Source organism: Elephantulus edwardii, unplaced genomic scaffold, assembly GCF_000299155.1.
Source record: "Elephantulus edwardii isolate Elephantulus edwardi_28Jun2011 unplaced genomic scaffold, EleEdw1.0 scaffold00019, whole genome shotgun sequence".
Lineage (NCBI taxonomy): Eukaryota > Metazoa > Chordata > Mammalia > Macroscelidea > Macroscelididae > Elephantulus > Elephantulus edwardii.
Window position 1 is genome coordinate 1,189,974 of NW_006399769.1, and position 12,622 is coordinate 1,202,595.

Genomic DNA, 12,622 nt, shown 5'->3' on the forward strand with positions numbered 1-12,622 from the left:
AAAAATCACAAGAAAAATACATCTGTTTCTGCTACAATTCCTTTCCTTTCCCCAACCACACCCCCCCCTCCCCCAGTGAAAAGCCTTCTAATAAAATGTATCATACTACTACCATTGTCTTGTTTTGGTCTAATTCTGACATCCCAGCTTGGGACAGTTAACATGAAAAGGAATGGCAAGATGTGTAGTTTATAGCATGTACACATTTTATCCAAGGATCTGAAGTACTTGCAGTCTCCATAACTGAGAAATCATGGAAGCCAGGGTGTTAAAATCCCTTGGTTAAGTCTATGATCAAAGGTCAATGTTGACTGGCTAAACCTGGGCTTAATTTCTTTTCTCAGACATATACTGCTGTCAGTCAGGCTGTTCTGCCTTCTCTTAAAAAGACCCATCTCCAGGCAAATGCCTAAAGTAAAGACTAAGTGAAGAAGTCATGTTTTCATGATAATACGTTAGGATGTGTGTGTGTGTGTGTGTGTACTTCTAATTAAAAATATTTATCAACATCTGGCCATAGACAGTGGTTGGGAGACCATTTCTAGCAAAAATGAGACAAAAGTGTCAATTCACTATTTTAGTTACAGTTAAGCTTTTGGTGGAGTTGATTCCAGCACAGGTCAAGCTTATGGCATCTACTACTTGGTTAAAGATAATGCTATTGAAGAAGGGTATTGGGAAAGTATAGAAAAACTAACAGGAAGAAACTGGACTATCTGGAGGGTCAAAATTATTTTCTTTCCTTATCTTTCCTACAAGAGAAGGCAAGGAGTAGGAGATAAGGACTAGAGGTCCTTTATTTGCAGATATAAAAAAAATGTTTTATATAACTCCATAACGAAAATGAATGATTATGGCATGAAGATAACACAAGTGCATCTGCTACTGGGTCACGGCTACAGGTCTATGAGCTGATCCACCAGCAGTAAAGACCTGGCTAGGCTGGGAAGACTGGACTCAGAGCTCCCACTGCTGTTTCTAGAGTGCCCACCTAGAAGTGGAGAGATAGGAATTCAGTACAAAACACAGAGGGTTAAGGTTCAGATGTGCAGAGCAAGCAAAGAAGAAGAAACAGAACAAAATAAAAAACCCAGAGAAGCAACATTTTACATTTACATACTCTTAAATGTTGACTTCTAAACATATAAATTAGCTATTGATTTCCTCCCACCAGGAGTTGAGGCAATCTGTGCACACCACAGTACAGGCAGGCCACTTGTGACGAGGATGCTACTGTCAGATGCTCCGTATTTTGCCTGAGCATTGCTGGCTGTACCTTAACTTTCAATAACATCTCACTATAGTAAAAATCAGTAATTTTTACTTTGGGTGAAAATTAGCTATCAAGACCATTGTAACAAGAACAAGTTTAAAAGAAAAATGAATTAGATGGTCCTATAGCAATTAATGGTTTAAGGACATGTTCAGATCATCTTAATCTACCAAGGAGGATTAAAAGACATATAATATCAGAGCTCCCTTTTAGGGAGGAATATTTATTAGAGTGCACTGGACATGATAAAAAAAAGCAACATGATTTTAAAAATACACATATTAAAGTTTCCATGTATTGAAGGGCACTTTCTATTTTAATGTTTCATAAAAACACGCATTTAAAAAGGTCAAACTATTAGACACTTTTCTCTAAATACACAGCATAGATAAAATTTTATCTAGATCTTTAGCTATCTCTATGGTCTAGCCTATAATGATTATTATGATCAATTTCCTTCATAAATGTCTTATTAGATTTTCTCTTTTCCTCCTCTTTCAGATTTGGCTCATTATTATTTCAAAAAGAGCTATTCTCAAGCTCTTTTCTTGTCTCCCAATCTCTCTTCTTACCTTGTGGATTTTTGGTTATCAATACAGGAATGGGATCAAATTCATCTTCTGCCACTTTGTCCGAGCCCTCAAGGACATCAAAACCTGAGATGAGATTACTATCTTCTGCAGCTTAATACAGAATGCAAGTGCATGAGCAGAAACAACAGAGGTAGAGATTAGTAAGAGAGTAAAAAAGGCACAAAGTTCCCAACTGCATAATCACTCTTATTTTAAAGATGAGTATTTATTTTTCTGAGTTGAGGTGGTGCTAGCTGTAGCTGAATCGATTCTGATTCGCTGCAGAGTAGAATACTCAAGGCTCCACAGTTTTCACGGCTGTGCTCTATCGGAAGCAGATTGCCAGGCCTGTCTTCCAAGGAGTTTGTAGGTAGGCTTGAATTGCCAACCTTGTGGCTAGCAGTTGAGCATTTAATCAACTGTGCCATTAAAGGACTTCCCGAGTAGAAATAAAAGTAGCATAATTAGGAAACTTAAGGATATAGAAACAGGTGATTTCGAATTGGTCTTGTTAATTTTTAAAACAGATAATACAGGAGAAATGTTATTGGAAGAATTCTACCACTTATAACACTGATTATAAAGAGGTATCACTTTGATATCTGTAATTCACAAAGGCACAAAAAAAATCATTTATCTTCTTTTGACCAATTAACAACATTCCCCAAATTAAAAACTAGAGGTGGAAGAGGGGAGAAGCAATGAGAGTGTCAAAAGCAACCACTATATATTTTAGGAGCTCTGACGGCCTAATGGTAAGAAGCTGTGTTACAATCCCAAAGGCTTGTGGTTCGAATCCACCAGCTGCTCCTTAGGATAATGATAGGCAATCTCTTCCCACGTGATTTATTGCCTCTGAACACATGCTGAAGGGTCAGTTAAGAATTGGTTCTGACTCGATGGCACATACCAGCATCACCACCACCATATTTCAGAGGGAGCTCTGGTGGTGGGCTGCCAACTCCAAGGTAGGTAATTTGAAAGCACGAGTTGTTTTGAATGAGAAAGGTGGGTAATCTCTCATGTGATCTGAAAACTACTAGAGGGTCAGTTCTGTGTCAGGATTGACAGCAAAGAACAAATATATACTGTGGGAGAAAGAAGAGCAGGTAATCTCCCCTTGTGTGATTTATAGCCTCTGAAAAACCACTGATGGTGAACTTTGTGTTGGTAATGACAGAGAGAGAATACAAGGCAAACAAAGTTATTTCTGGGAAGAGTGACTCTCCGTGGTTGTGAAAAAGACTTCCAAACAACTTTGCTGCTGCTTTGAATGTTGGGACACAAAAATCACATGCACTGGAACAGTAAGCAAATGTCTGTTAAAACATTCTTTTCAACTCTAATTAAAATTTTCCCACTAGACTAGCAAACATCTATTTTCAAGTGATGCTCCACACATTGCTACTGCTACATTCCTGCTAGACTTAAGTGTTTAAATAAATACTTTCCATCTATATACTCTAAAACAAAAACTCTGCTATTACCACTATAGACCGTAAGCTACTTATTTTTTTGGTCATCTTGGAAAAGTTTCCTTTAGAAAGCATTTAAGCAGCTTGTTCTAGATTATATATATATATATATTCCTTCAAGAGGTTTAGTGAATGCCTGTATACAGCAGGCCAGGCACTATGCCTATCATTTCACAAGCTATTCACTTAATAGCATCTCCAATCTGCATTAATTCAAGACTAAGAAATGTTTAAGTGTGTCGATTAACAAGAGAAACTCAGCAAATTAGTAATGGTTTCAAGGTAAAGTATAATTAAAAACTTTCATAAACCCACTCTGAGGGCCAAGGACGAATTCTATATTGTAGCCATCACTTTAAATCAGATTAACAAAACAAATATCGTGGAGATCAACAAGTACTACGTTAATTATAGTCATCCAGTAGTCACCTCAACGATCTTTGCAGAGCTGGCCGCAAAGGTGCACAGCTCTGCCTTCAACATATAACCTGGGGTATTTGCACTCAAAATTCTTGCCAGAAAGTAATACCTTCTCCACCACTCTGTTGCTTATTGAATGTTCTACCAAGAAGTGTTGTAACAGTGATTAAGAATACAAATTCAAGTTTTTTTTCTCCCTTAAGAAAGTAGTTAAAAAATACCCAGCAGCAAAAAAATTTTGGTAAGAAAACCTTTCAGGAGCCATTCAGTTGTTTTCCTCTGAGGATAAACGTAGGCTGGAAAAGCATAAAGTAGTTACCTTTATGGGCTGGGGCAGAGATCGCTATAGGGGCAAACTCTTCCAGAAGATCAGTGGTAGGGTTAGAAAGCAGAGAGGAATCAAGAAGGGAATCTTCACCAGTGAGAGAATCTGAGTCCAGATTAGCAGCATCCAAAGTGATGGCATTAAATGACACACACAACAATGTAAGGTTAGATCTTTAGCTTTTAAGTGATTAAATTTGCACTTTATATGTTCAAGTCAAAGTGGAAGAAAGTGAACTTACAGAAACATGTTAAGCCTTTTCAATTTCCATCCAGATAAACATCTATTTCCAGGTTCTTTTTAATATGAGCATATAAGTACAAAGGATTTTTTGTTCAGAAGTTGCTGATTAAATAAGTTTGTGATTTGACTGCCAATATAATTTCAGCAATTTAGTTCTCAGCAAATGCCATTGAGAAACAAAGACTTCAAAAAATTACACTAAACATTCATGGAAGAAAGTTTCTATAGGCCAAGGTACAGTAGTTGTTTAAAAAGGGCTGCTCATGGCTTATTATTAGCAGAATGTAACATGTGCTTTGTAGAACTAATGTAGAATAATTTTGCCTTTGATCCTGGAAACAGTGAAACCAGGCTGCTCCTTGCAGGCAAGGATTCTGAGGCTTTGTCTGACATATTTTAGGCATGTTGCAAGGAGGGACCAGTCCTTGCAGAGGAACATCATGCTTGGGAGGATGGAGAGACAGTCTAAGACAGGATGACCCTCAATGAGATGGACTGACTCAGTGACCGGGGTAATGAGGGTAGGTGTGTCAGAGACAATAAGGTTGGCACAGGATAGAGCAGGTTTCAGGGCTATTGTACATAAGATCGTTATGAGTTGCAAGTGACCTGATGGCACATAACAACAACAACAACAACAACTAGCATCTTTTAAATTTAATTCAGTTAGAGAATAAAAAGAAGAAAAAATTCATAATGCATGCACTGTTTTTTGGAAAATTTTTCTAGGAAAAATATTGTCACTCCATCGTATCCAAGTAAGGATATGGAAAAGGGACCATACTGTCCTCTGTGTTAGTTTTTTTCCTCACTAGTGTGAGGTGATTTTCACATGCTTCAAACTTAATGAAAGTCATCAAGTCTGTTTTGGGGAGCTACTCAGAATGTCAACCAAGATTTAGCTTAGAATTTAGACTAAGCAGTAGTGGAGCTAGAGAAAAGTTCAATTTTGTCTACAGTTAGCTGCAAATTGCTTTTTGTCAACATACAGAACATGAACTCAGGAATGTCATGAACTGCTAGATCAAAAACACTGCTCTGCAACCTAGATGACTTAATGGTATCATCTAGTTCAACAGAGTGCTTTAATGAAGGACATGAAGAAAACCTGCCATCGGTGAAAAGAATCCTATACAGAGAAATATGATAGCCAGAGAAAAGCCAGGGATAACTCTATATAGTTCTAAAAATTCCATTTTTCAGTGAGAACACAGTACTGAACAGCATTTGAAAGTGGGGCTGGAAGAACAGTTCACAATATCCGTTCTATGAGGAACTAGCCAGTCTGTAAAAGGAGCCTCTATCAGCTGACCCAGGTTGAAAGATTGGCTCTAAGGGCTCACCAGACAGCCCAGCCCTGCAGCTGCAGAACACCTGACTGACCTGTGCGGTTGGAGGTGACGGATTCCGTCTGAGATGGGAGGCGCTGGGGCACCGGAGGCTCCAGTCCTGGTATGAGACTTTCAACAGCAGCATCAGCTTTTTCTTTTAAAACAGAGCATTGAGAAAGGAGAGGAAACGCCAAAGGGAAGGAGGTCAGAAAGGTCTTTAGAAAATTCTGAGAAAGCATTCTACAGATCTCTAAACTATCCCTTTCAGATGAGATGGTAAGAACAGTAAGTGACTTTATTTGTGCTATTTTCATTGTATAGATTTTTTTAACTAAACATGCTATCATGTTCTGTAAGGCTACCACTGGGTCAATGTCAGTGGTCCTTTGTTTTTACAATAAATGTGGAACACAAGTCACCCATCAGCTTTTTTTCCATGTCAGAAGAACTAGCAGGCTTGAAAGGCACTTTTCTAACTTCTGTTTTTCTTAGTAGACCAACTTGGGGCAAAATATCCCCTATGCCATGTAAGCCGCTGGCCTTCTTCAAAGCATCTCATGTGCTAGCAAGTTTTCTGCACCTTATGATAGCCCTTCCTCAGCTGGAAGCTCATCTTGGTTTTTAGTTCTAGCACCTTTTTTTGGGGTCAAAAAGTGTGATTATGACTTTAATGAGAAGGCCTTGCTGGAGTATGTGGGCTTTGAGCATGAGGCACGTTAAGCCCCAGCCCATAATCCCACTTATGGGCCTTAAACACCTGGCAAAGTGTTTTCTCAGTCACTGATACTCACTACACACAAGGATCTTCTAAAGAAAATCTGCTAAATTCTATTAAGTTCAATAAAACTGAGATCCAGTTTAAAAAGTTCCACGAAGCTTTTATAGTTGTGTGTTTTCCCACATTCCTTCTCCTTCATAAAACACTTCTAGAAATCCCAAGATATTAAAACAAGAAATTATGTTATATCCTCGGAAGGAAGAGAAAACACTTCATTTGGGGTTGTAAGTAGGTTAAATAGCCTTTGGCTTCTGGGTAAGCATAAAGCATAACTTTAAAACTTGAAGATTATAGCATTTCCACTCTTTATTAGTGTTTTCACTAGAGCTACTGATTATTACTGAAACAGACAAACACTATCATGCACAATTGAAGAAACAGACATAGAGAGTTTACCAATTATAGTATCAGAAGTGCTACCAAAAGGATCTGTCATAGGCAAAAGGTCAGGGAGCAGAAGAGAGGTGTCAGGAGATTTGAGTCCTTCAATAAGTTTTTCTAGGTTGAGCAAAGAGAAAACAAAAATGTAATGAAATTTTATAGCAAAATGACCATACACTATTTTCACGTAGACATATTTTGGGAGTACAAAATTTTACTTAGCTTTGTACAATAAACAATGAATAATACTGTTAGTACTATTTCTCCAATTGAAGGGATTATTTGAACAGCATTGAAGATGCTGCCCTAAGTTTGTTTGCTTTATTTACAATATATTTGACACATAATTCAAGTCACTAGTTCACTGCTACTGAGTCAAAACTGAAATACCCATCTTTCTCCCCTGGAGCAGTTGATGGCTTTGAACCGCCTGCCTTTGGGCACTGCAACTCCTCAAACATTAGGCCAGTTTAGCTCCCCTATAATACAACTCACTAATCATAAACATACAATTTGGTAAGTTTTGACAAATTTATATGTACATATAACTGTTAATTAAATGATACAGAACATTTAAAAGCTCCTTGTGCTCTTTGGTGTCAATCATCTCTTCTTACCCCCTTGATTCTGGCAACTGTATTAAGTACTAAAAACTCCAAATTACTTGTGTATTTTTCATGGAGCAATTTAGCTTGGAGTAAAAAGCTTTTAAGCTAGTGGTTTTGCAGAGCTTAAGTTCTGGCCTCTCAGGATTTCTTCTCCAACTGTGACTGAAGCAGTAACTGAGTGCAGTAGCTAGCACTGTTTCCACATCTGCAAATCTGAGATATTTCTGCCCATCTTTTGTGCTGATCATTCAAGCACTATCTTCTCTAAGCCTCTAACCACTCTCTGCCAGAGAGTGTTCCTTCTGGAACATTATGAAGTCATTTCACGGAAAGGTCTTAAAACATGACAGAAGACTGTTGCCCTGGTGCTCAGAGCCCTATCATACTCCCTATCACATATCTTCTGCCTTAATGTGAAGGGATTATCTGGAAAAAGTATGGCACTTCAACAAAATAAGAACTCAATTTTTTAATTAGCTAAAAACCATGTGAGAGGGCATGCAAGGACATACATGCATTCTACAGTGAGATGAAAGGAGTGAAATGCCAAATAGCTGAAATATAACATTCACATTCTTATTCTCAATCATATAAAAATAACAAAATCCACAAATAATTAATATCACTGTAGCAAGGATTTAATCCTCTAAGTAACACTATTCAGAGTTATTTCATCTCCTCTCTGATAACATATTTCAAACCAAAAGTCAACTGCAGAAGATTCTAACTCAACTTACTTTCTAAGGCTATAACTCTTCAAAGCAGATGATGGCCTCATCTTTGTCCCAAGCAGTAGGTACATGTAAACTGCAAACTTTAAAGTTATCAGCCTAACACATATCACACTACACCACCATGCTCAAAGAGAATTCTGGCCGAAAGAAAAGTGATCACTTTTTTATCAGTTCACAGGTGTTGCTTTGTGCCATTGAGTTGCAATAACTCACAGGTGACCCTCCAGCAAGCTTTCAGAGGCAACATGCACGAGAGGAGACGGCTCATCATTCTACCAAGGATCAGCTGGTAGATTGGAACAGCATGCCTTTGGGTTGTCAACACACCACCTTATCACTAGGCCAGGAGAGGTCCCTAGTTGTTAGGTGATTTTTGTGTACCTTAGAGTTGGAACCAACCCAGAACTGACCTTCAGGTAGGTTTTCAGAGGCAGGTAATTGCATGGGAGGAGCCTGCTCATCTGTCTCCCATGGAGTAGATGGTGACTTCTAACTGCGTGCCTTTGGGATTGTAGCACAGCTTCTTGACACTAGGTCACCAGAGCTGTTAGAGTTGTTAAGTAGGTATGAATACTTTTATACTTGGCTCCAGACTTAATATGTGTATATGTTGTGGGAGTAGGGAGTGACACTGAGAGAAGAGTGTACCTTCCTAGATTTAGAAAGAGCATTCTTTTGAGTGCCTAGGTGATACAAATCGTTAACGGACTTGGTTGCTAACTGAAAAATAAGAGGGGTGAAGTCTACCCTGAGGCACTGCTACCTGAAAAATAGCGGGGTGAGTCTACCCTGAGGCACCGAGGAATAAAGGTGATCTACTTCCAAAAAAATCAGCCACTGGAAACTTTGCAGAGCACAGTTTTAATCTGACATACATGGGATCTCCGTAAGGTAGAGTCAACTCCTTGGAAACAAGGTAGTTTTTAATTAATTTTAGATTTTTAAAATTGTGATTTTAGTGAAAGTTTACACAAAGAATGGGTTTTCAATCATTTACTGATACACCGCTCCTTGTCTTCCCCTCTATCAATTAATTTTGTAATACATGTCTTGTTCTAGATTGTCGATTGCCATATACACAATGTCTAATCATCTATTCTTTTCAGATAGTTCCTCTCTTCTCCCATTCCAGGATAGTGTTCATTATCCATCCATTCCTTCCTTTCTCTCCTCTACCCATATACATCCTACTTGTAGAAGATATCTTATGCAGTATTCGTCCTTTCATGACTTAGATATTTCACTTAGCATGATATCTTCCAGACTCACCCATGTTGTGTAGTGTTTTACAATACAAGTTTGTATTTTTCCATGCTGAATTGTTTCCAGTTGTGTGGATGTACCACAGTTTTTCTATACACTGATTAGTTCTTGGGCTGCTTCCATCTCTTTGCTACTGTGAATGCTGCAATAAAGATGGGTGTGCATACATCTGTTTGAATCATGGTTCTGGCAGTGAGTTAGCTGCATCAAATGGTATTTCTATTGCCAAATTCTTGAAAAATGCCAGACCACCTTCCATGGTGGTAGTAGTACCATTTTACATTCCCACCAGCAGTGAATAAGAGTTTCAATCTTTCCACAACCTTGCCTACATTTGTTGTTTGCTGCCCTGTTGAACTCTATTCTTGGTGCTGAGGTGAGATGATATCTCACTGTTCTTTTGATTTGCATCTGATAGTTTGAAATTTTGACTTTGTCTTCATATATGTTTGTTGGCTATCTGAATGTCTTCTTTGGTGGTCTGTATCTTGTGCCTGTACTGGATTTGGGTTATTTACCTTTTTCTTGTTGAGGTCCTAGAATATTCTATATTTTTTTAGATATAAGCCCCTTATCAGATATGTCATTGCCAAGTATTTTTCCCCAGTCTGTGGGCTTCCTTTTTACCTTGTTGAAGAAGTTTCTTAATGTGCCTAGGGATATGATGTTTTAGAGGTCACATTCATCTGTTTTATCCTCTCCTGGCTGTAGATTTTTCATTATGCTTGAAAGTCTATTAATAGTATAGAGTTTCTAGAGTTGTTGCTAGTTTTCTCTGACAAATATTAGTTATAGTCTTTGATTTTATTCCTAAGTCACTGATCCACTTTGAGTTGCTTTTTGTGTATGGTGTGAAATGTGTATCTTGCTTCAGTTTTCCAATTTTGTCACCATTATTTGTAAAAGAGGCTGTCATTTTCCCGATTTAACTGATTTTGTTTCCTTGTCAAAGATCAGTTTACCATAGGTAGACAAGTTGATTTCTGAGTTATTGATTCTATCCTACTGATCTATGTTGCTGTACCAGAACCATGCCACCTTGATTGCTATGGCTGTGTATTAAGAATTGAGATCGGACTGGGAGCGACTGAGCGGGCCGCCGCCGCCGCCATGAACCCCGAATATGACTACCACCTGTTCAAGCTGCTTCTGATTGGCAACTCAGGCGTGGGCAAGTCGTGCCTGCTCCTTCGGTTTGCTGATGATACGTACACAGAGAGCTACATCAGCACCATCGGCGTGGACTTCCAAGATCCGCACCATCGAGCTGGATGGCAAAACCATCAAACTTCAGATTTGGGACACAGCCGGTCAAGAGCGGTTCCGGACCATCACCTCCAGTTACTACCGGGGAGCACATGGCATTATCGTGGTGTACGATGTCACAGACCAGGAATCCTACGCCAACGTGAAGCAGTGGCTGCAGGAGATCGACCGCTATGCCAGTGAGAATGTCAACAAGCTCCTGGTGGGCAACAAGAGTGACCTCACCACCAAGAAGGTGGTGGACAACACCACGGCCAAGGAGTTTGCAGACTCCCTGGGAATCCCCTTCCTGGAGACGAGTGCCAAGAACGCCACCAATGTGGAGCAGGCATTCATGACCATGGCTGCCGAGATCAAAAAGCGGATGGGGCCTGGGGCAGCCTCAGGGGGTGAACGGCCCAACATCAAGATCGACAGCATCCCTGTGAAGCCAGCTGGTGGTGGCTGTTGCTAGGAGGGGCATGTCGGGTGGGACAGGAGGGGGTGCCTCCAGATGATGCCCCTGAGGGGGCCAGAGATGCCTTCCCCTCCCTCCCCTGTCCGGGGCATTTGAGTCTGTGGCTTTGGGGTGTCCTGGGCTCCCCATCTCCCTCTGGTCCATCTGCCTGCTGCCCTGAGCCCTGGTTCTTTCAGGGCCCCCAGGGGAGGACCAAAGGGCCTGTGCCTGGGGTGGGGTTTGCTCTGCGGCTGCCTCGAGGTAACTACCAGATCCCCACCACACCTTTCTTTGGGAAGAGGGCTTCTCCGTCTGTCCTCTCCTCTGCCCCCATGTATGCTGCAGTGGCTCTCTCTTTGTTCTCTTCTCCCCTCCATGCCCAAGGGCTGAGGACCCCCCTGGTCTGCTGCCCTGCTGCAGTCACTGTCCAGGGCCACGGGTAGGGCAGCGGCTCTGGAATCCAGGGTCGGACCTCAGGACAGCCATGGGGCCACGGGACCTGCAGCCCCTCCTGCTTTCCCCACCCCTCCTCCACTCAGCTCGCTGTCCAGCTGTGGCAGCCCGAGCACAGCCAAGGCAGGTGGGCGGGCAGCCGTGCAGGGCCTGTGTCTTAGCCTGGAGGAAGCCTGCTCCTGCAGCCCCCTGCCCTGCCAGAGCTGGGCCCGTGTGCTGCCTGCCCACCGCACCCGCCCCGCCCGCCCCTTTGTCCCCAAGGCAGGCGGAGGCAGAACGCCTACCGTGCCAGAGGCCAGGCACCAGCCGTCAGCCTTAACCCTCACTGTGCCAGCCCTTCTGCCCCTCCCCAGAGGCAGCACAGCTGGTAGATGCCCCCCTCCTGACCCTTGGAGCCTGAGGGACAGCTGCTCCTCTGGGGAGTGTGTGCAGCTGAGGCTGGGGTGCTTGGTCCCCCTTCCCCCAGGGTCCTAGCTCCCTGCCCTGGGCACAGCTGCTTGCTACAGAAAAGTAAACCTTGGTCTTTACCTGAGAAGCCATGTCCCTTGTGCTGTCTCTTGCCTGTCCCACCCGTGCCCTACCCTTCAGCTTGTATTTAACTTCCCGGGCTGCCCTTTTGGGGAGCTCCCCCCATTCCTAGGTTTCCCTCTGGTGTCATGTCAGGCATTTTGCAAGGAAAAACCACTTGGGGAAAGATGGAAAAGGACAAAAATAAATCAATAAATTTCCACTGGCCCTCGGGTGAGCCGAGGGTTTTTGCAAGGAAAAAAAAAAAAGAATTGAGATCAATGAATGATCTTTTTTTTTTTTTTAAACAAACAAACAAAAAACAAAGCACAAACAGTAGTGTTTTGCTTATTCGGAGTTTCTTTCCATTCTAGATGAATTGGAAATTGTTTTTTCCATCTCATTAAAGGATAGAATTAAAGGAGCTCTGGTAGTCTAGTGGCCAAGAAGTTGCACTGCAGTCCCAGAGGTACATGGTTTGAATCCACCAGAAACTCTGCTGGAGAAGGAAGGGCAATCTCTTCCTGTACCAGGTCAGATCTGATTTGATGGTATGC

The 12,622-nt window shown here is 41.4% G+C and overlaps 1 protein-coding gene and 1 pseudogene across 1 annotated transcript in view; one reads left to right on the plus strand and one right to left on the minus strand.

Annotated features, from left to right (window-relative positions):
- Window positions 1-896: 896 nt before the first annotated feature.
- AAK1 (AP2 associated kinase 1) overlaps window positions 897-12,622 on the minus strand; it is a 274,011-nt gene continuing 262,285 nt past the window's right edge. The window contains exons 17-21 of the mRNA XM_006882293.1: window positions 6,814-6,915; window positions 5,692-5,793; window positions 4,060-4,170; window positions 1,846-1,956; window positions 897-991 (exon numbers count right to left, since the gene is read on the minus strand). Coding sequence (XP_006882355.1) covers window positions 897-991; window positions 1,846-1,956; window positions 4,060-4,170; window positions 5,692-5,793; window positions 6,814-6,915 — 521 coding nt within the window. The remainder of the gene's footprint in view (window positions 992-1,845; window positions 1,957-4,059; window positions 4,171-5,691; window positions 5,794-6,813; window positions 6,916-12,622) is intronic.
- LOC102875997 lies at window positions 10,514-11,123 on the plus strand (annotated as a pseudogene).